Here is a 24,175-nt window from a genome sequence, read left to right on the forward strand (position 1 = left end):
TGGGAAATTATGCCAACCTGACTGAAACTGCTGTGTTTTCAATTACTGAAGTAACGGAATGTAGTGCTAAGTTTATGGAGGCTGGTGGGGAAGAGGATTTCAGAAATATTATGCTTAAACAAACAAGAACTAGAGAAAGAGATAGAAGTTGGAGATATCCTTCATTGGTACAGCTATAGGATGGACAGACTGTTTAGAAAACATTTTAAGAAATGTTCTGTGAAAAGTGAAGGGTACTTTTTTGTGCACAGAAAGAGACCTAGTGGGATTAACAAGGTCATACGATGTCAAACGAGGGAAGCAATACTTTTATCAGGTGTCAGAGGGTTAATTACTCCCCCGTAGGCAAGACGAAAGGAAAAAGGTTATAAAGATACAGGTTTTGAACACAGAAAGTAGCGTGAACCGCGTAATCGGAGATTTGTAGCAGCTTCATTCAACAGAACACAGCAAGAACCCAAAGAAGCGAGCTTCAGTCAACAGAAAACAGCAAGATACACCAGGAGACCGTGCCACAGTCACTCGGAAGGAACACCAGGGTTCAACGAACAGACTGTGACTATCATCTTGTTAAGTATACTTCTTTGTACTGGAAGTTTACTGCTTAATAATCCTGTTTTATTGTACACAATATACCTGTACCCAGAGTGGTTTGTGTCGTCACGGACAAATTATTATAAGAGCTTTTGAAAGCTACACATATATTGGCCTTGGAGGGAGCGCAGTGTAGGTTTACCTGAATGAAAACCGGACTGCAAGGGTTAAATTAGGAGGAGAGATTACAAGAATTACGGATGTATTCCAGATAATTTAACGGTTAAGGCGAGATTTGATCGAAGTTTTCAAGATATTAAGGGGAACAGATAGTAGAGATAGAGAGAAACTATTTCCACTGCTTGGGCAGTCTAGGACTAGGGGGTATATTCTAAAAATTAGAGCCAGGTCTTTCAGGAGTGAAATTAGGAAACACTTCTACACGCAATGGGTGGTAGAAGTTTGGAACTCTCTTCCACAAACGACAATTGATGCTGGATCAAATGTTAATTTTATATCTGAGATTGATAGATGTTTGTTCACCAATGGTATTAAGGGATATGGGCCAAAGGCGGGTATATGGAGTTAGGTCGCAGATCAGCCATGCTCCCAATGAATGGCGGAACAGGCTGGAGGGGCTAAATGGCCCACTCCTGTTCCTATGTTCATATGTTGTATAAAGTTCTGCTTAGACCACATCTGGAGTACTGCATCCAGTTCCGGGTACCGCACCTCAGGAATTATATATTGGCCTTGTAGCGGGTGCAACGCAGATTGACCAGAATGATACCTGGGCTAAACGGGTTAGATTATCAAGAACAGCGACACAGACTAGGCTTGTATTCCGTTGGGTATAGAATATAAAGATGTGATATAATTAAGATAGTTAGGTTACTGTCCGTTCCGCTCTGTAACACACTGACCTGTTATCTGTTTCCAGATATTGTTGCTCATTTTCACCATTGGATGTGCTGCAATCCGCTGACAACAGGCGTTTAAACCGAGCAAGATTTCAGCCCTGGTGGTGAATGCTGCTCCTGACGGATTTCCTGGTCTCCAGGCGCTGGCAGGGATTGGAAAGCTCTTGTGTCACACTAAGTAAAGCTAGAAGTCATCAATATAAGATAGTCACTAATAAACCCAGGAGGGAGTTCAGGAGATAGTTATTTATTCAAAGTACGCGCTACCATAAGGAATAGTTGAAGTAAATAGCATTGACGCATTTCAGGGGGAGTTAGGTAAGTACATGAGGGAGACAGCAATAGAAGGATATGCTGAAAGTTAGATGATGTGGGCTGGGAGTAGGCTCGTGTGCAGCATAAATGCCGGCAGAGACCAGTTGTGCCGAATGGCCTTTTCCTGTGCTGTACATTCGATCTAAAGTGTCTGAAAGATTCTTAGATCCACACCTGCTTTAGGCTCCAGATTTTAATGCAATTATTTTCACGAAGCCTCTTAATAGCCTCGCATCCTTGTCTCTTGCCACCTCTGGTGGAGGTCAAGCTCCCCGCAGAAACATTCTGCCCGAGCCATCATCGTGGGATTCTTTCATTTTGCGGTTTTGAAACAGGACAGAGACACAAATCTGTTTCCTTCTTTGACCCTGTGATTCGCTATTCTGCGTGCATGAGAGAGAGTGAGAGAGAGAGAGGGAGCGATAGGGACAAACAGAGAGACAGAGAGAGGGAAGGAGGAAAAGGGAGAGACAGAGAGAGAGAGAGAGAGCGAGAGGGACAGACCAGGAGAGAGATATAGACATCCTTGTCAATCTATTTAATTGTTATCCCCAGCAGTTTGTAAAGATGATCAACAGAAGGACATGTATTTTATCGCTTTTCCCAACTTCAGAATGACCCAAAGCGCTTTGCCGCCAATTGTGTTAGAACTTGGTGTTCCCGCCCTGGACTTGGGAAACTACAGCCAATTCGCAACAGCTTCTTCCTCTGTTTCCCCCTCTCTCTCTCTCTCCCGCTCTCTCTATTTCTCTTTTTCTATTTCTCTCTCCCTCTCTCTCGCTCTCTCTCTCTCTCTCTCTCTATTCCTCTCTCTCTATTTCTCTCTCCCTCTCTCTCGCTGTCTCTGTCTGTTTCTTTCTCTCTCTTTCTCTGTCTGAATCTCTATCAGATGGTGTCCCTCCTTCTTTATAACTGAACAGCGACATGTAATCGCAGCCTGTCCCGGGGTGAGTAACTATGGGGAATCACTGGGACCACAGGCTCCCTGTAAGGTCTCCTCCTTAGATGGGAAGCCTGGAGAGAGAGGCAGACGCGCACAATGTTGAAGCGATGAATAATGGCACCTTCATTCGTAGTTATTTCTAACATCTTATGATGTTCTATTTGAGGTGCTGTGCACTCCAATGACTCGCTATCTCTGCACCTGTTTCTTTGTTTCTTCCTCTCTGTGTAACTCTCTGTCTGTTCCTCCTTCTCTGTCTCTCCCCCTGTCCCTATTTCTGCCTCGTATTCTGTTTCTCTCCCTGCTGCCTTGCTCTCTCTCTGTCACTCTCTTTCTATCAGACTCAGATTCATTCCCTGTCTGTGTGCCTGTCTCTCCATCTCTGTTTCTCTATCTATCCTGCTCTGCATGCGTGTGCAGCTGTGTTTGGATTTGTGTGTGTGGATCTCTGTACACATGAACAGGAGTAGACCATTCAGCCCCTCGGACATGTTCCGCCATTCAATTCGGTCATGGCTGATCTGTATCTTAACTCCATTGTTGCCGTAACCTTTAATAATCTTGCCTAACAACAATCTATCGATCTTGGTTTTGAAATTTCTCTGCTTTCGCTTCTCATTCTGTCTATTTGAATTGCTCCACAGGTCAGGAAGTTTTTGCAGGGAGAGGTTTTAGATGCTCAGACTGGAAGGAAGTTTAGAGTGGTGTTCCCCAGGGGTCGAAAGTAGGACCGCTGCTCTTTTTGATGAAGATTAATGAACTTGGGTATAGAGGGCATAATTTCAAATTTTGCAAATAATACGAAAGACGGCAATGTAGTAAACAGTGAAGACCATAGTAACAGACTACAGGAGGACATATACAGACTCGTTAAATGGGCAGACACGTGCCAGATGAAATTTAACGCAGAGAAGTGTGAAGTGATATATTTTGGTAGGAAGAATGAGGAGAGGCAAAATGAATTAAATGGTACAAATTTAACATGAACAATAATTGACTTTAATCGGCTCCCTCTGGAGATCACTGGCCACGAAACTGGTCAGAAAGCTCTCCCCTGCATTTCATTAACCGCCTCTAAATGGTACAATTTGAAAGTGGACGTAAGAACAGGGAGACATGGGGTGTGCGTACACAGATCTGTGAAGCGGTCAGGACGGGTTGAGAAGGCTGTTAAAAAGCACGTGGTATCCTTGGCTTTATTAATAGAGTTCAAAAGCAAGGAAGTTATGCTAAAACTTTAAAAACACTGGTCAGGCCTCATAAGGAGTATTGTCTTCTATTCTGGGCACCACGCTTTAGGAAGAAAGTCAAGGCCTTGGAGAGAGTGCAGAATAGATTTACTAGAATGGTACCAGGGGTGAGGGACTTCATTTATGTGAAGAGACTGGAGAAGCTGGGAGTTTTCTCTTTAGAGCAGAGACTGCCAAGAAGAGATTTGATAGTAATATTGAAAATTATGAACGATTTTGATAGAGTTCATCAGGAGAAAAGTTAAAAAAATGTCACATTAAAGGTGATGAAACTTCTCCAGGAACGGACGGTTGTCAAACCCATGAATCTTCAGTATACAAGACTGACGCCTTACCACTTGGCCACCGCGCCATCAGTAGTGTTTAGCTTCGAGCTTCCTGGGTAGCGAATTCTGAATCGTTTCAATTAGGTTGAAATAGCACAGCTACAAATGCACAAAAATAAAACGGGACAGTGGAGCGGGCAACTGTTCCGCCTCATTCGCATGAATACTTTCATAAAACCTTTCACAGAAACATTGAATCATACAGCACAGAAGGAGGCCATTTGGCCCATCGTGCTATTGAAAGCGCTATCCAATTAGTCCCAGCTCTTTCCCAACATACCCTGCAAACATTTCCTCTTCAAGCATTTATCCAATTCCCTTTTCAAAATAACAATTGAATCTGCTTCCACCACCTTTTCAGGCAGAGCATTGCAGATCATAACAACTCGCAATGTAAAACAAAATCCCCCCATCTCCCCTCTGGTTCTTTTGCCAATGTGGAAATTGTGAGGGTGTCAGTTAGCTCCTTCAGTAACCCCTAGATGGCACCTTCACTGGTTGGTTTCCCTTTGTTAATTGTTACTTGTTTCTCCTGTTTATTACTTAACTGCCTTTCATCTGGTTTATTGGTTTCACCTGTTTTTGCTTGTATTTAAGTTCTGTGGTTTCTTCCCTCTGGGCTCAGTCCTGACAAGGGAGTCAGTCTTGACAAGGTGCTCTGTCTTGACTAGGTGCTCAGTCTCGACAAGCCTGTTGCCCTGTGGTAGCTTGCCTTGACAAGCCGGTTGCCTTATTGGTTGCTTGTCTTGAGCTCCTATGTCTATAACTGTTTATCTGTGTTATGTTCTGCTTGTATTTGAGTTCTGTGGTTTTTCCCTTTGTACTAAGTCTTGACAAGGTGCTGACAAGTTGCTCAGTCTTGATAAGGTGCTCAGTTTTGGACAAGCCGGTTGCCCTGTGGTAGCTTGTCTTGAGCTCAGTTTGGACAAGCCGGTTGCCTCATGGTAGCTTGTCTTGAGTTCTTATCTTGACAAGCCGGTTGCCCTGCGGTAGCTTGTCTTGAGCTCAGTCTTGACAAGCCGGTTGCCTCATGGTAGCTTGTCTTAAGTTCCTATCTTGACTAGCCATTTACCTATGTGGTAGCTTGTCTTGAATTCCTATGTTTTGTAACTCTTTACCTGTGTGATTCTAGTAAAGTACTGTTATTTGAGACTGCATATCTGCTTCTCGCCTCGTCTGTCTGCACTTGGGCCCAGAACCAGCCTCGCCCGGACAGCACGGCCCCGTGTCTACATGGACCCGTGACAGCAACCCTGACAGAAATATTGGATAGGCGGAGTTGATTTTTTGGAACAGAGGGGGCTGATGGGAGACTTAATTGAGGGTATAAAGTTTTGAGGGGCCGAGATAGAGTGGATAGGAATGACCTATTTCTCATAGCAGAAGGATCAATAACCAGGGGCATGGATTAAAGTAATTGGTAGAAGCATAATCTGTGGCACCATGATCGTATAGTGGTCAGTACTCTGCGTTGTGTTTGCAGCAACCTCGGTTGGAATCCGAGTCACGGCACAACTTGCTTTACATCTTCTGTCCCTTACAGCACCTGCTAATAAAACTCAGAGAATCATCATTATTTATTAAAAGAAGAAATCTCTCTTGTTTGTGGTGAAACCTATTTATTCCTTCAAAACCCCACACTCTCATATACCTGTGCTTTATTCTCCATAATTCACACTCGCCTCTTCCAGCTGTTTCTTCCTTCCACAACCATTAGCCCTTTTTCACTTTCCTCCTTTCATTTCATTGTCAATTTCCTGCGGTTTTCCCTTAATCTGACATTCACTTTTACCTACTTAGTGTCAGCTGTGGCTCAGTGGGTAGCACACTGGCCTCTGAGGCAGGTGGCCATGGGTTCAGATTCCTCCTTCAGGGACTAGAGTATATAAATCCAGGCTGCCCCTCCAGTGCAGTACTGAGCGAGTGCTGCACTGTCGGAGGTGCCGTATTTTGGATGTGACGTTAAATCGAGGCCCCGCCTGCTCTCTCTGGTGGATGTAAAAGATCCCATGGCACTATTTCGAAGTAAGAGCAGGGGAGTTATTCCCGGTGTCCTGTCCAATATTTATGCTTCAATCAACATAACAAAAACAGATTATCTGGTCATTATCACAATGCTGTTTGTGGGAGCTTGCTGTGCACAATATGGCTGCGGCGTTTCCCACATTGCAACAGTGACGACACTCCAAAAGTACTTCATTGGCTGTAAAGCGCTTTGAGACGTCCGGTGGTCGTGAAAGGTGCTATATAAATGTAAGTCTTTCCTTTACTTATGACGTTAAATTTTCTCTGCTGCCACCGCTGTTCCTGAGGGCACATGTCCCATTCGCACCAATGCACATTTGTACCTTGAAACTAGTCAATACATTTAAATCTGTGGGACTGCTCGACAGACAAGTTCTGCGAAAGCGGGGCCTTTGGAAGGACAGGGACCCGATTGTTCACGAAATTTCCTTGGGGAATCTTGTGATAGAGTGCCTATTAACTGAAGAACTGGGTTTTTTTTTCATGCTGGTTGGCGCTTTTCCCAAAACTGTTGAGGTGCATGAGTGACGGGCAGTGCTGCCTCGCTGCGATCGAGGGTTTAAGTGTGAAATATTGGCCCGCTGGTGCGGTGCGGTGCGGTGCAGTAAGATCGAAAGCGTTCCGCCTTAATCTTAACAGGCCTGTTGAAGTGTGCGATTTAAACAAATAAAGGATAAGTGAAAAGATCGCTAGTGGGTGATAGCAGCGATTACAGGAGGTTGGCCATAATTGAAAGGTCTTTGAATGCCAGTGGCGCGGGACGCTGTGTTCTTTATGAAGTGCGGGAGCAGAATAAAGTTAAACAGAAGTAAAATGTACAGACTTGGTGCCAATCAGAAAACTGCGCTGGTCACAGAAATCTCACAGTACAGATAGAGGCCATTTCGGCCCATCGAGCCTGCACCGACACATATCCCACCCGATCCCCGTAACCCCTACATATCCCACCCTATCCCCGCGTATTTAATCCCCCAAACACTAAGGGTCAATTTTTATCATGGCCAATCAACCTAACCCCGCACAGCTTTGGACTGTGGGAGGAAACCGGAGCACCCGGAGAAAACCCACGCAAACACGGGGAGAGTGTGCAAACTCCACAGAGACAGTCACCCGAGGCCGAGATTCGAACCCGGGTCCCTGGCGCTGTGAGGCAACAATGCTAACCACTATGCCACCGTGCTAAGGTCGATAAAAAGTTTGAAATTAAATTCATTTTCAAAGGATAAAGTTAAAACTTTTTTTCCAGCTTTTCCCGTTAATCTTTCAAGTGGTGTAAAGCCCGTGTAGATTGGAGTTCGCTGTCAGCTTCTCCCATCGATGTGAAAATGAAACAGGAGGAGGCGAGGATTGCCCCGAACAGCAGAGCTGGGCACTGACTCAGTTTATATTGCTGCAGGAGATGTTCTCTTCCTCTAAAGATTCCCCTCACCATTAAAACGCTTGTTATATCTCACAGCCTTTAAATGGACGGTTTTATAACATGTTGGAGAGCTTTCAATCAAACAGCTTTTAATAACTCTGCAAAAAGACGAGGTTAGGACTGGATCTGATAAGATATCGATCATAGAGTTAACATCAGAATCAGGCTCATTGTGCAGTGAGGCAGGAAACTGTGAACAAGTTGGAAGGGAATGTAAGATTGAGGGACGGAAGGGAGGAAGGAGATCTCGATTCGATCTTCATTCCATTACAGCTGGGTGAAATATTAGTTTGAGAAAGTGGGAGAATTTTTACCAAACAGGGAGAGAAAAGATTGTCTAACTTGGGGACTGAACATTTTCAGGCCACGTATCTCCCAACTAGATTAGCAATCCCTCGCCTTAACCTCTCACTAACCGCGATCTACCTTTATTATCCAAAAGGAATCATCCAGAAATCCCTTATATTTCAGTATTTCTGTTTCCAAACGGTAGAAACAACCTTTAATAAAGTCCCTTTACCGCATGTCCTGTCCGTGCTTCCAGGTTGACAATGTGGAAAATGTGGAGCAGGCTTCTGGAAAAAAACGGATTCACATATTTTACCTCACAGTTTCGGCACATCTGTGACTGAATTCCCGTTCTAATTAATAAAATTGCAGTTTTCTTGCGATATACTGAACACAGGTCTGCACTGATTTTCTGGCAGTTGTTATTTGAAGACTTGTGGAATGTCTCCAGGCCGAGGAAACTGGTTCTATTAAAAAGTCTCGCATTAATTGATATAAATTCCCTAAGCGAGAATCACAGCCCTGGACCAAAGAGCCGCTGACCCTGCTCTGAGTGTTTAATCTCGGCAATGACGATTTCACTGGTTTGGAGATATGTAATTTGCTACGAATTCATAAAATTGAAAAGAGCCGCAGCGATCATCATTACAATAAACTAAACCCTCCGATATTTAAGAGGAGTGTAAGATGTTGAGAACAGTATCTAAAATTGTGCAGGATAATGAAAATAAACAGCAGGAATATTGTGTTCTGCTCCCACATGACACAGATCAGTCTCAGCCTCTGCTCCCTGCCCGCCGGCTGCTGAGACCTTGTCTCTAGATTATAAGCAGATTCTAGGTTGGAGATAAGTATTCAGGGTAGAGCCTAAACACAGCGGGGGGAGGGGGATCAAATATATAAAGCAGTTATTTTAGACCAGCGACCTCGTTACAAATTATATATTGCTCAAAGGCATCAATGTATGAATATGACATTAAATGTGTTTAAATATAGTGGGGGGATTTAAAGCAGATTCGGGGCCAGTGACTTCCAACGTGATCTTTTACCTGTGTCTCTCTTGCCTCTCTCTCCCCTTCCTCCCACACCCTGCCGGTGTTTATACCTTGTTTTAAATCTGCTGCTCTGGGCCAGTGCATTCCACTGTCTCACAACCCTTTCTACAAATACTCTTTCACTGCTTGACTTCTCTGTTTGTTAGTTATGAATCACCTTGAGGTGCAATGGTGGCGTTTGTGACGTCAAATTAAAAGGCGGCCGATTGGAAACACGTTGGGGTCAACGTTTCTTTTTGCACATAATTGAACCTAAATCATTCAAGATGGAATATTGTATTTGCTGCATCACAACAAACAAAATCTTGTTATGAACGTTAGCTCATTAGTTCCCCATTGTCAGAGGAAGAATTTTCTGATCTCTTCATTTATTTAATGTAAGACACAAACACAGGTATTCATTAAGAATCAACTCACAGATTGACACTGTGATAATCGCAGTGAGAGATACAGACAGCATCGGGACACAAGGCGGACAAGAGAGATGGTTAAATGCAAAACGGCCTCAGACTCCAGCAGTCAGTGACCGGTAGCTGATAGATATCAGTGAGTGGAGGCGAGCGACGGAGGCCTAATTTGGCTCTGTGGCTTAGCTGGTCAAAGCGCCTGTCTAGTAAACAGGAGATCCTGGGTTTGACTCCCAGCGGGGCCTTTTTTTCTTCTTTATCACTATCCAGGGGTGAGTTTATTCTCGTGTGAAAGGGCTACAATCCTTATGAATGTGACTGCTGCTGCATTAATTCCCACTCTGGATAAAGGCTATAGTCGCTATGGGACATGGGTCGAATTCCACCGCTGTCATAATTTCTGGCGGTGCTGATTTTGGCCTTCTCCAAAAATCCATCTTTTCTAAGCGGTGACGTGCGTTACTTTGCTGTGGAAAGAGCAGAAGAACAGCAGCTGGTGTGTGGCGCCGTGATCGTATAGTGGTCAGTACTCTGTGTTGTACCCGCAGCAACCTCGGTTGGAATCCCAGTCATGTTATAACTCGCTTTATATATTTTGTTCTCTGTGGCACCTGCTGATAGAATGCAACAAGAAATCAATCATTACTACATGAAACAAATATTATTTGTTGGCGGTGAAAACCTATTTCCTCCTTCAAAACCCCGCGCTCTCACATGCCTGAGCTTGATGCGCCATATTTCAAACCCACCTCTTCTCCCAGCTTTTTTTCCCTTCCACAATCAATAGCCCTCCTTTTCTTTCCTCCTTCTATTTCTTTACCACTTTCCTGAGGTATTACCTTAACCTAACATTCACTTTCAACTACTTAACTTCAGCAAACTTAAGTTTGCTCTGCGACAATCGTTCCTGGGGGGACATGTCCCATTTGCACCAATCTCAATTGTTGCTTTGAAACCAGTCGATACATTCAAACCTGCGGAACCGCTCAACAGACAAGCATTGCGAAAGCAGGGCCGGCCTTCAGAAGCAAAATAGCCGGATTGCACATGGAATTTCCTTGGCCTAATGGATAAAGCGTCTGATTTCGCTGCTAATCGTAATCGGGATTGTTGTCAGTCACGGATCATTCTGTGCCTATTTAAAATGGGTGAGCTCACAGCCCCGGATCATTCTGTGTGTTAGTCTTTTTTAAAGGAATGCGATTTCAGCTGCGACGACCGTGTCCGTTCTATCTCCCACAATTCTGCCCTCACTCCTAACCCTCCCTCCTGGAACTATGATAGGGTTCCCCTTGTCCTCACCTTTCACCCCACCAGCCTCCACATTTGACGGATCATCCTCCGCCATTTCCGCTACCTCCAAAGTGATCCCACCACCAAACGCACCTTCCCCTCCCCTCCCCTTTCAGCATTCCGTAGGGACTGCTCCCTCCGAGACACTCTAGTCCACTCTTCTATCACCCCCAACAGACCTTCCCCTTCGCCTGGCACCTTCCCGTGCAAGCGCAGGAGATGTAACACCTGCCCCTATACCTACCCCCTTCCCACTGTCCAGGGCCCCAAACACCCTTTCCAGGTGAAACAGCGATTTACTTGTACTTCTTGCAATCTAGTATACTGTATTCGCTGCTCATGATGCGGTCTCCTCCACATTGGGGAGACCAAATGCAGATTGGGTGACTGCTTTGCAGAAGATCTCCGTTCAGTCTGTAAGGGTGACCCCGTGCTTCCGGTCACCTGTCATTTTAATTCACCGCTCCATTCCCACTCGGACCTCACCGTCCTTGGCCTCTTGCATTGTTCCACAGAAGCTCAACGTAAACTCGAGGAACAGCACCTCATCTTCCGATTAGGCACTTTGCAGCCTTCCGGACTCAATATCGAGTTCAACAATTTCAGATCATAACCTCGGCCCCTATTAACATTTTTACTTATATTTTTTTCCACACCTTTGTTTTGGCTTTTCCCTTCCCCCCCTTTCCTTTTTTTCTCTTTCCCACATGGCAGCTGTCTCTCATCCTGCCAATACACTTCACACCTAATCTGAGCCGTCTTTTGTCTCCACTGTCCTATTACCATCTCGTCTGGTTTTGAATACCTCTTAATGTCTCTTTACTTCTTTTGTTCTATCGCAGCCCTGCCTTCAATCTATTTAATTTCCTTTCCAGGTTAAAAAAGTGTTCACCCTAAACGTCGACTCTAATTTCTCTCCACAGATGTTGCCAGGCCTGCTGAGTTATTCCAGCATTTTCTGTTGTTATTTCGGATTTCCAGCAGCTGCAGTATGTTTCTATCGTACGAGTTGTTAAGGTGTTGTGTTCAAAGTTGCATTGGGTTTCCCTGCGCAGGTGCAAACCCTCTCGCTTAATTCAAAATATATCAATCCTTTCCTAAATCCACTCCTTTATATGAGGTGTTGCGCTGGATTTGCTCACAATCCTCCCCACAACTTCTTGACGACGGCAAACTTTTTCTTCTCTGTTCTGAATTTGACATCAAACCGACCATTTTTGACAGTCCCTCACCTGAATTAACGGGCGGCCTTTTGCTTACAGAGCTGATTGTACATTTTCAGCATTGTAGATCTGGGTGCACGGGCAGGACAAATGGTGAAGCGGAATTTCTTGCAGATTAGTTCTGTTTGGATACAAAAAGTAGTAAACGAAAGAGCTAACGGCAGACGAGGTGGCCGAGTGGTTAAGGCGATGGACTGCTAATCCATTGTGCTCTGCACGCGTGGGTTCGGATCCCATCCTCGTCGTAAATGTTTGATGTTTGACACCTTCGGTTCTTTTGACATTCACCTTTAACGTCATGTCCAAATTCACCTTTTGCTCCCAAGCCTGCCTAATTTAGCTTATGTCATGTCTCAAGTTACCAATATATACTTTAAAGGGAAAACACTTTATAGGTCTATGGAGAGTGGGACTAATTAGATAGCACTCTCAGAGACAGTTTACTTCAGTACCGTCAGAATCTGAGATTCCAGTACTTAATGAATTTCCCGCTTATATGTCGGCGGCTCGTTGGTCTAGGGGTATAATTATCACTTTAGGCATATCACAGCTGAATTACGATAGATCCCAGCTTCAAATGTTGGTCGAACCCCACTAGATTTTAGTTAAAACTCAGCTTCTTACAGCCAATCGACATTGTAGAAAACATACATGCTTTCCATTAAAAACATGTGATTTTGCGTCGTTTTTACCCTATCTTTCTAAATCCCAGATCTTCACAGGAGCAACTGAAAACAAACCAACTGAGTAAAGTTAAAGGGTCCGTCTCTGTGTTTCATTGGACGTCTGACACCCGTGTTCGATTCTGGGCAATGCAGGACCATTACATTTTGCTTTCTGCACCCATGAGCTCGCCTGAATTGGGATAAACTTACAATCAGCGTCAATTTTCTTGAAACACCTTCTGCCCTGAATATTAGACAGTGCTGCTTTGTCTAGCGCTGAAACGATGTGAGAAGCTGGCTTTTGAAATGGTCCCACGGGTGCCGAATTCAAAACACCATGCAAACCCACCACAAACACTAAAATATTACCGCAGCTTCGGGCTCTAACCGCCTTTAACAAAATCCTTCCTCCCAATCCTTCTCCTTTCTCGCTCGGGTCTCAGCGTCTCCCTCCTTGTGGAAGCTCGGAGCTGTTTCCCTGAGGTTTGGAATGGATTTACCTTCCTTAACTCAAATTATTACTCTTTTCCTTGAAAACAGAATGACGGAAAGTTTGATACAAATGTCTTTTTTGTACTGCGTTTCATGAAACTTCTGCCATTTAAAATGTTAACCGCAGTACTTTAGTACGAATTCCAGCAACCGCAGCAGTTTGCTGTTGTATTTTGGTACGAAGCTCACACTTGCATTGGCCGGAAGTCGAAACCGTGTTTCCCACAATGCAGGCGCGAATTTTGCCCCTGAACCACCAACGCGTACCGGATCTAGAGCTTCAATTGTCCAGTCACAGTCTTGTTTCTGATAATGCAAGGCTAAAAGACAATGCTAAATACTGCAGAGTCTGGAAATGAAATTATTCAGAAAATGCTGTAAACACTCCGCAGGTCCGGGATCATCTGTGGAGGCGGAAACACAGGGTTAATGTTTCAGGTCGAAGAGCTCTCCTCAGATCCAAGGTTTACACCAATCATTTCAAAAAAATGCTGGCAATTTTATTAAAATTGTTATTTCCATGCTCTGGTCAGCGTGATTTCCAGATACAGTGTTATTTTGTTGCTTAATATCACAAATTACACAACAAAGCTGGGAGTCCATGCCAGAAACGTCTGTTTATAAACAGGCACTTTAACCAACTAACCCACGGAGCCAAAGCATTTTCCCTGGGTTACAGGAATTGCCGGTCCATTTGGTATCGCTTATCATTGATTCTCCATCTATGAGTTGTTTCTGAATCCGTTAGTTTGTGCTGCTTTGTGGGTGAGCGGCAGACTTAAGAGATGTCCTGCTCGTGCTGCCAGATTGACAATGTGGAAAATGTGGAGCAGGCTTTTGGATGCAAACGGATTTACATATTTACCTCACAGTTTCGGCACATCTGGGACTGAATTCCCGCTTTTAATAATAAAATCGCGTGTTTCTTGTTATATACTAGACACAGGCTCTGCACAGTATATTTGGGCAGTTATTATTTCAAGACTTCTGCAGTGTCGCCAAGGTGAAGCAATTGGTGATGTTTGACCAAAAAGCCAAAAGCTCGTCTGGGATCTCTCGCATTTCAGTCAGTGGAATTCCCTAAGGGAAAGTAATTTGCAAATGTTGAAATTGTGCCCTGTACCCCCAAGCCCAAGTCATTACTATATATCAAGAAAATCAGTGGTCCTAGTCCCGACCTCTGGGGAACACAACTGTGTACTTTCCTCCAGTCTGAAAAACAGCCATTCACCACTACTCCCTGTTTCACTGTCACTTAGCCAATTCCGTATCCTTGCAGCCACTGACCCTTTTATTCCATGGTCTTTAACTTTGCTGGCAAGCCTATTATGTGGCACTTTGTCAAACGCCTATTTGGAAGTCCATGTACAGCACGTCACCCTCATTGCCCTCATCAACACTCTCTGTTACCTCATCAAAAACTACGTAGAAACTTAGAGTGCGTAAGGAAACCATGTGGTCGGCCGTGCTTGTGCTGGTTATTTTGTCCCACATCCTACGTTTTGTGCGTAACACCATCAGTAAATATTATCTTAATTTAGTAAAAGTTAACGTGTTGATTAAGGGATTGCGTTCCATCAGCAGGTGCCGCAGAGAACAGGAGATATAAATCAAGCTGTGCCATGATTCGGATTCGGAACCGAGATGCTGCGGCCACAACGGAGAGTACTAACCAATATACGATCACGGCGACACACATTAGTTGTTGCAATTCTGTCCTGACCACAGTAAAGTCACACACGGCACTGCATAGAAACGGTGGATTTTCGGTAAAGAGGCTAAAATAATGTGATTTCTGAATCCGTGAGTTTGTGCTGCTTTGTGGGTGAGCGGCAGGCTTGAAGATATGTCCTACCCGCGCTCCCAGATTGACAATGTGGAAAATGTGGAGCAGGCTTCTGCAAATAAATGGATTTACATTTTTACCTCACAGTTTCGGCACACCTGGGACTGAATTCCCGCTTTTAATAATAAAATCGTGGGTTTCTGGAAATACACTGGGCACAGGCTCTGCACAGTATTTGTGGCAGTTTTTATTTTAAGTTTTCTGCAATATCGCCAAGCCGAGGGAATTTTGGATTTTGACTAAAAATCGAGGGGCTCATCTGGGATTTGAAACTTCGCCTCTCGCATTTAATACAGCGAAATTTTCTGCGTGAGAATCGTACCCGTAGATACCATCTCTCTCCCTGTCTTTGTTTCTTAGTTTCGCTGTGTTTTACCCTGATGGACTTCTCAGGTTTCCTTGAACGGCCGAGGCTGATCTAACCTGCAACACCAGCAGAAAAGTGTAAAGAAAGAAACAATGACTGAGACGGCAGGGGAAGTAATTCTGAAAAGTTAACAATGGATGTTCAAGACGAATCTGGTGAAGTGGGGCTAATTTTGTTGAATTGAAATATTTCGTGTATCACTTGATATCGTTGAACATTGTATTAGAAAGCGGGATTGGATGGACAGAAGCGGTCTGAAAGGATGGCTGATCGGCTGTGGGTGGCAGCAAAATCTTACAGATTCGTTTCCAGCGGCTCGTTGGTCTCGGGGTTTTGATTCTCACTTAAGTACATAAGAACATCAGAAATAGGAGCAGGAGTAGGCCATTTGGACCCTCGAGCTTGCTCCGCAATTCAATAAGATCATGGCTGACCTTCTACCTCATCTCCACTTTCCTGCACTATCCCCAGATCACTTGATTCCCTTAATATTCAAAAATCTATCGATCTCTGTCTTGAACAGACTCAAAGACTGAGCCTCCACAGCCCTCTGGGATAGAGAATTCCAAAGATTCACTACCCTCTGAGTGAAGACATTTCTCCTCATCTCAGTCCTAAATGGTCAACCCTTTATTCTCCTGGACACAGGCTCTGCAGTTAAAGGATTTCATTGATTGATATGGGAGAGGTTCCCTGGTTCAAATTATCTCTTTACAGAAGGCACGATTGACATTTCTCCAGAGAATGTTTGAGCTCCAGAGGGCAGAATGCACAGGGTTTGTCGTCACAACACACGTGGAATAAAGCAAATATTTCAAGGAGGTGAGCAGATTGAAGCTGACATTTTAATTATTCACAATTCAAGGGACCTCGCTGCCGATTCCCAGTCCTTGAAGGACGTAAATGAACGAGTTGTGGTTTTGCTGGAAACGTTCATCACCGAAATCGTACTGAACAGCGACTCTGGTGGGAATGGAACCCCAAAACTTTGAATGACCTTTTCAACCATTAACTAGAAGTGCAACGCAATATACATTGCAGCTCAGGGAGCGTCTGTGGAGAGAGGAACAGAGTTAACGTTTCAGGTCGATTACCCTCCGTCAGAGCTGGAAAAAGCTGGAGATGTAACAGGTTTTTAACCAAGTGTCGGGGCAAGGAAAGGGGGAGGAGAGGAAAGAACAAAAGGAAAGGTCTGTGATAGGATGGAAGGCAGGAGGGATAAGAGACAAAATGGATGATGGTGCTTAAAACACCTGTTACATGTCCCATTCGCACCAAATTGAATTGGTGATTTGAAACCAGTCGATACATTTAGACCTGCGGGGCCGCCCGACAGACAAGTGCTGCGAAAGCAGGGCCGACGGTTGGAACCAAAGCACCTCGATTTTACACGAAATTTCCTTGGGAAATCAAGTGAACTGGGGAGGCTAACTGAAGAACTGGGTTTTGTTTACCTGGTAGTTGGCGCTTTTCCCTAAACAGTTGATGAGCGTGAGCGATGGGAAGCGGTTCATAGCTGCAAATGAGGGGAGAAATATGCAATTTTGGCAAAATGGTAATCAAACAGGATAATGGACTCGTAGGAGGGAACAAAGAGAGTAAGTGACCCTCCGCATGGATCTGACAGGGTAAGGCACGCTCCGGATGGATCAGTCAGGGTAAGGGACACTCCGGATGTAGCAGACAGGGTAAGAGACGCTCCGGATGGATCAGACAGGGTAAGGGACACTCCGGATGTAGCAGACAGGGTAAGAGACACTCCGGATGGATCAGACAGGGTAAGAGATGCTCCAGATGAAGTAGACAGTGTAAGGGACGCTCCGGATGTAGCAGACAGTGCAAGGGACGCTACGAATGTAGCATACAGTTTAAGTGGGGTGGACAAATGTAAGAAGTCACACAACACCAGGTTATAGTCCAACAGCTTTATTTGAAATCATGCCCCGGAGCATGGTACATCGGCGAGACCATGCAGACACTGCGACAATGGAAGAACGGACACCGCGCAACAATCACCAGGCAGGAGTGTTCCCTCCCAGTCGGGGAACACTTCAGCAGTCAAGGACATTCAGCCTCCGATCTTCGGGTAAGCATTCTCCAAGGCGGCCTTCGAGACACACGACAACGCAAAATCGTCGAGCAGAAACTGATAGCCAAGTTCCGCACCCATGAGGACGGCCTCAACAGAGATCTTGGGTTCATGTCACGCTACATGTAACCCCACCTGACGCAGGGTCATCCAGACTCGAGTCGACATTGGCTTGTTCTCTCTGCACAGATGCGGCCGGACCTGCTGTGATTTCCAGCCAAAAAAAATGTTTTTTGTCTGTTTTTTTGTTTTTCATACAGACCCCAGCATCTGCAATATTTGACCCCTTGTGACCCCACCTCATTGTTCTTTGATGTAATGTTTCCCTGACTGACCTGTTTGGACACCATTCACACTTTTGACTGCTGTGATTATCTCTCTGCCGAGGTGTGATAAATGGCAGTTGGAAAGGTTACCTGTAAACATCTGACATGATTCTCTGACTATATAAGCTGTGTCTTTATGCATTTCTCCACTTCACCTGAAGAAGGAGCAGCGCTCCGAAAGCTTGTGATTTCAAGTAAAGCGGTTGGACTATAACCTGGTGTTGTGTGACTTCTTACATACAGTTTAAGGGCCGCTCTGGATGGATCAGACAGGGTAAGGGACGCTCCGAATGGATCAGACAGGGTAAGGGACGCTTCGGATGGACCAGACAGGGTAAGGCACGCTCCGGATGTAGCAGACAGAGCAAGGGACCCTCTGGATCTAGCAGACAGGGTAAGGGACGCTCCAGATCCAGCAGACAGCGTAAGAGACGCTCCGGTTGGATCAGACAGGGTAAGGGACACTCTGCATGGTTCAGACAGGGTAAGGGAAGCTTCGGATGGATCAGACAGGGGAAGGGGCGCTCTGGAAATACCAGACAGGATAAGGGTCGATCCGGATGTTACAGACAGGGAAAGGGACGCTCCAGATGGATCAGGCAGGATAGGCGGCGATCAGCAACTAACAGACAAGGTAAGTGATGCTCCGGATGTAGCAGACAGGGTAAGGGATGTTCCGGATGTACCAGACAGGGTAAGTGACGCTCTGGATGGGTCAGACAGGGTAAGGGAGACTCTGGATGTACCAGACAAGGTAACGGATGCTCCGGATGGATCAGACAGGGCAAGGGAAGCTCCGGATGTACCAGACAAGGTAACGGACGCTCCGGATGGATCAGACAGGGTAAGGGACACTCCGGATGTGCCAGACAGTGTAAGGGACGCTACGGATGTAGCAGACAGTTTAAGGGCCGCTCTGGATGGATCAAACAGGGTAAGGGATGCTCCGGATTTAGCAGAAAGTGTAAGGGACGCTCGGGATGTTGCAGACAGGGTAAGGGACACTCCGGATGTAGCAGACAGTGTAACTGACGCTCCGGATGTAGCAGACAGGGTAAGGGACGCTTCGGATGGACCAGACAGGGTAAGGCACGCTCCGGATGTAGCAGACAGAGCAAGGGACCCTCCGGATCTAGCAGACAGGGTAAGGGACGCTTTGGATGCAGCAGACAGGGTAAGCGACGCTCTGCATGATTCAGACAGGGTAAGGGAAGCTCCGGATGGACCAGACAGGGGAAGGGGCGCTCTGGAAGTACCAGACAGGGTAAGGGTCGATCCGAACGTTCCAGACAGGGAAAGGGACGCTCCAGATGGATCAGGCAGGATAAGCGGCGCTCAGCAACTAACAGACAGGGTAAGTGATGCTCCGGATGTAGCAGACAGGGTAAGGGATGTTCCGGATGTACCAGACAGGGTAAGTGACGCTCTGGATGGGTCAGACAGGGTAAGGGAGACTCTGGATGTACCAGACAAGGTAACAGACGCTCCGGATGGATCAGACACGGCAAGGGAAGCTCCGGATGTACCAGACAAGGTAACGGACGCTCCGGATGGATCAGACAGGGTAAGGGACGCTCCGGATGTAACAGACAGGGTAAGGGGCGCTCCGGATGGATCGGATAGGGTAAGGGACGCTCCAGGTGTAGCAGACATGGTAAGGGACACTTCGGATACATCAGACAGGGTAAGGTACGCTCGGGATTTACCAGATAAGGTAAGGGACGCTCCGGATATACCAGACAAGGTAAGGGACGCCCCGGAGGTAGCAGACAGGGTAAGGTATTCTTCGGATACATCAGACAGGGTAAGGGACGCTCCGGATGTACCAGACAGGGTAAGAGATGCTTCGGATACATCAGACAGGGTAAGGACGCTCCGTATGTACCAGACAGAGTAAGGGACGCTCCGAATGTATCAGACAGAGTAAGGGATGTTATGGATGTATCAGACATGGTAAGAGACGTTCCTGATGTGTCAGAGGCATAAGGCATGCTCAAGAGATGCCAGATAGGGGAAGAGATGCTCAGGGCCTATCAGACAGGGTAAGGGGTGCTCAGGAGGTATCAGAGAGGCTGATGGATGCAGAGCTATTACTTTCTAAGCTTCAAATTTTCTAAATATCAATAAAAGTAAAAGTTGAATCCGGATGTAACAGATGTTATAACGAATGACACGTGGGGAAAATGAGAAGGTAGAATGGGGCCGGACTGGACATTTGGCAGCGCTCAGAAATACATTTAAAAATGTCAATGATTCCCCCACCCAATAGATTAATAAATAATACAAATAAATCTAATTATATTTATAACGAACAGAGGTGCAAAAGCATTTACATCTAACACAATAGCAACTCACAAATACATTTGTATCCAACATGGACAGACCCAAATATTGTTACAACCATCACAGTGATAGATTGCTAAAAAATACTTTAATAGTTTGTCTTTAAAGCCATGATAGTTACATGGCAATTTGCATTGGCCTTCCTCCAAAGCCACTGGAGATTGTTGGAGAATGATTTGGGTCCTGACCGATTATTAGTTAGGCGGATTAGAACAAGTTTTGAGCGCAAGCCCAATATTAGAAGTCGACATTAAAACGGGGCTCACGCGGGACCGGTCGCAAATTTCAATCTACAATCCCCAAAGCGAGATTCATACCCCTAGACGTAAGAGTCATTCTGTCTAGAATGCAGACTGAATCAACTGGTTATCAAAAGTAAAATGGATTTATCATGTATTGTCCATTGCATTTTGTCTGATTCAGGTAGTCAGAGTATTGGAGACAGCAGTTTTACATTCCCAATAAAAATGCTCTGTCACGTGTGCCCACAGTTCCATACCCGTTCCAAGCCCTCTTTTTACTGTCGATGACTTGCCCGGAATGTGCTTGGAAAAGTGTTAGAATTGCAGTACAGCCCTTCCCACTTTCGCTTACTCTAAATCTCCATCCAGCATTTTCACCAATGCAATGTTCATCAGCTTGAGCTACTGTTTAATTTGTTCTCGACATTAACTGTGCTGATCCTTTAACTTGTCCCACTACACCGCATCTCCAAATTTTTCGATTGCACCTCGAGGGAACTTTTCATACGTAAGCCTGAAACAAGTGCCAGAGAAAGATTCAATTTCAGCGGTTTCAACAACAATGAGTCGATCGATATCAAGCTCGACCATCCTCACATAAATGCTGCAGATGCAAATCTCTGCCCTCCTCTGCTTCAGTGATATTCTGTTTCGCGGTGATGGGCAGTTTATGCTCTCTGAGGCTGCAATCGCTTCTTTCCGCTGGCAGCGGGCGCTTTGAGAGAATGGGGCCGGACAGGTGGCCTGAAATTCGCTGCTGTCCCGGCCTCACTCACTCCGGGAGCTGGGGAACAGCAAACAAACTCATGGGTTTGTTGCCGCGTCTGAAATGCGGCTCCGAACTGTTGCTATTAACCGAGGCAGAGCTGCAGGATTCTGTAATGATCTCTCACACTGTCGGTGTCTCTGTAGATTTTGATTGCATACAGAACTGTATAGAGAAAAGGAGAATACCGCGCAGCCGTTAATGTATTTTATTGATCTGTACCTACAACAGCTGATGGAACCGGGGACCTGTTGTACTTTAGACGGAAGTGATAACCGGCGCACTTCGGAAAAAGCTGCTCTGTAAAGAATGATAGGAACAACTCAGAAGAGAACTGTCATCTATAAATGCTCTTAATGGGTTCCATTAACATTTAGAAAACTGCTTATTCTATTAATTATGCAAAACTAACTAATCTGTGCAAAAAGTTTGTGGTAATCGCCATTAATCAACCGCTAACTTTCTGATTCGTACGGACCAAAATACTCGCATGGTTACCGAGTCATAGGCAAAACTTTAAAAAAAATGCGTGTTATGCATGTGATGAATTTTCACCCGTTCTCATTTTATAGACTGCACTTTTAGGAGTTGAGTAAAAATGTTCAATGTTTATGACGCCAGGAACCTGGTGCAGCCTTTGGTAAATTCAGCAGCTCGCGAACACATGAGAGTGACTCCTGCAGCAATCTATCATATAACCCCAGCCAATGCTCCTCAATTAAACAACAGTCACCAGTGTCCCAGCCCCCGGCACTATTAAACAACTTGAAATGTGTAAGTAAATGTGCACGGATAATTCGCACCTTCTGTGCGGGGCTGTAGTGGCGCATTTGGTTAGCGCGTGGTACTTCTGACAGTACAGTGGTTGGAAAATGCCACTGTTAAGAGCTCGAGCCACACCTAAAACAGCCAATGCTATTGCGGTGTAACATTTCTACCAGGGCAGATGGTTCAATTGTTTTTTCCGTAAGCTTCCTCCTTATTAGCTGTTCCACGTGGGCACTTAGTTTCCTCAGGCCCACCGTGCTGCAATAACGGATGAGAGATTTAAAGGAGCCCTTCAGTGCTACTTATTGACAGGACGAAAGTGGGGCCAGTTTTAACTGTTAAACCAGCAAAGAATATGTGCAGGAAATAGATTCGATTTCAACGCAGTGACTGAGACATTGGCACATCGAGAAGATGTGTAAACTCACGGGTTATCTGTACGAACATACGAATTAGGAGCAGGATAAGGCCACTCGGCCCATCGCGCCTGCTCCACCATCAATAAGATCATGGCTGATCATCGACCGTAATTCCACTTTCCCGCGCGTTCTCCATTCCCCTAGAGTACAACAATCTATCTATTTCAGCCTTGAATGTACTCAAAGACTCAGCATTCACATCCCTCTGAGTCAGATAATTCCAAACATTCACAACCCTCTGAGTGCAGAAATTCTTAAGGAAGCTCGGAGTTGTTTGCCTGAGGTTGTCCCACGGATGTGAGAGGATGGATTTACCTTTCTTAACTGACGAATGACGGAGAGTTTGATACATATTTTAAACATTGTATATTTTGTAGTGCGTTTCATGAAACTTCTATAAATTAAGAGCTCTTTTGAAATGCTTCAGTATGAATTTAACCGTTGCACTGGCCACGAATCGAACCCGGGTCGCAGGCGAGAATTCTACCCCTGAACCACCACTGCGCAACATACCCTGTTGTTCACTTCTCTTGTCACATTCTTGATTCTGTTAATGAAAGAATAAAAGACAGAGCAAAATACTGCAGCGTCTGCAAATGAAATTATTCAGAAAATGCTGTAAACACTCTGCAGGCGAGGGATCATCTGTGGAGAGGGAAACACAGGGTTAATGTTTCAGGTCGAAGAGCTCTCCTCAGATCTAAGGTTTTGCACCAATCATTGAAAAAATTGCAGGTAATTTATTAAAATTGATATTTCCAAGCTATGGTCAGTGTGATTTTCCAGAGACAGGGCTATTTTGTTGCTTAATTTCACAAATTATAAAACAAAGCTTGGAGTCCAAGCCAGAAACTGCTGTTTACTGAACAGGCACCTTAACCAACTGAGCCATGGAATTTTAAGAGAGAGGTAACGTTTCAGGTCGGCGAAGGGTCATCTATCTGAAACGTTAACTCCGTTTCTCTCTCCACAGATGCTGCCTGACCTGCTGGGTATTTCCAGCATTTTCTATTTTTATTTCAGATTCCCAGAATCTGCAGTATTTTGCTCTTGTGCCAAAGCATTTTCCCTGGGCTACAGGTATTGCAGGTTTCTCTGGTTGTATTTATCTTTCATTCTCCATTTATGAGCTGTTTCTGAATCCGTGAGTTTGTTCTGCTTTGTGGGTGAGCGGCAGACTTGTAGATATGTCCTGCCCGCGGTCCCAGATAACAGGAGGAGGAGGCTCCAAAAATATCCCCATCCTCAATGATGGTGGAGCCCAGCACGTGAGTGCAAAAGACAAGGCTGAAGCATTTGCAACTATCTTCAGCCAGAAGTGCCGAGTGGATGATCCATCTCGGCCTCCTCCTGAGGTCCCCAGCTTCACAGATGCCAGTCTTCAGCCCATTCAATTAACTCCACGTGATGTCAAGAAACGGCTGAAGACACTGGATACTGCAAAGGCTATGGGCCCTGACAACATTCCGGCAATAGTACTGAAGACTTGTGCTCCAGAACTAGCTGCACCCCTAGCCAAGCTGTTCCAGTACAGCTACAACACTGGCATCTACCCGGCAATGTGGAAAATTGCCCAAGTATGTCCTGTCTACAAAAAGCAGGACAAATCCGACCTGGCCAATTACCTTCCCATCAGTCTACTCTCAATCATCAGCAAAGTGATGGAAGGTGTTGTCGACAGTGCTATCAAGCGGCACTTACTCAGCAATAGCCTGCTAATTGACGCCCAGTTTGGGTTCCGCCAGGGCCACTCAGCTCCTGACCTCATTGCAGCCTTGGTCGAAACATGGACAAAAGAGCTGAACTCAAAAGGTGAGGTGAGAGTGTCTGCCCTTGACAGCAAGGTAGCATTT

At 45.3% G+C, this 24,175-nt stretch overlaps 1 protein-coding gene and 2 non-coding genes across 3 annotated transcripts in view; 2 read left to right on the forward strand and 1 right to left on the reverse strand.

Moving 5' to 3' along the window:
- The window catches only part of LOC147095107 (uncharacterized), a 111,678-nt gene that overhangs the window by 63,104 nt on the left and 24,399 nt on the right, over positions 1-24,175 (reverse strand). The window contains exon 2 of the mRNA XM_085973628.1: positions 22,836-22,869. Within this exon, the coding sequence (XP_085829754.1) occupies positions 22,836-22,869 (34 nt within the window). The remainder of the gene's footprint in view (positions 1-22,835; positions 22,870-24,175) is intronic.
- On the forward strand, positions 9,655-9,728 carry trnat-agu (transfer RNA threonine (anticodon AGU)). Its single transcript has one exon. It is a non-coding gene; the product is annotated as a tRNA-Thr (tRNA).
- trnas-gcu (transfer RNA serine (anticodon GCU)) lies at positions 12,163-12,244 on the forward strand. Its single transcript has one exon. It is a non-coding gene; the product is annotated as a tRNA-Ser (tRNA).

The sequence above is a fragment of the Somniosus microcephalus genome, unplaced genomic scaffold (assembly GCF_052327205.1).
Source record: "Somniosus microcephalus isolate GS21.2 unplaced genomic scaffold, FLI_Smic_1.0 unresolved_chr1, whole genome shotgun sequence".
Taxonomy (NCBI): domain Eukaryota; kingdom Metazoa; phylum Chordata; class Chondrichthyes; order Squaliformes; family Somniosidae; genus Somniosus; species Somniosus microcephalus.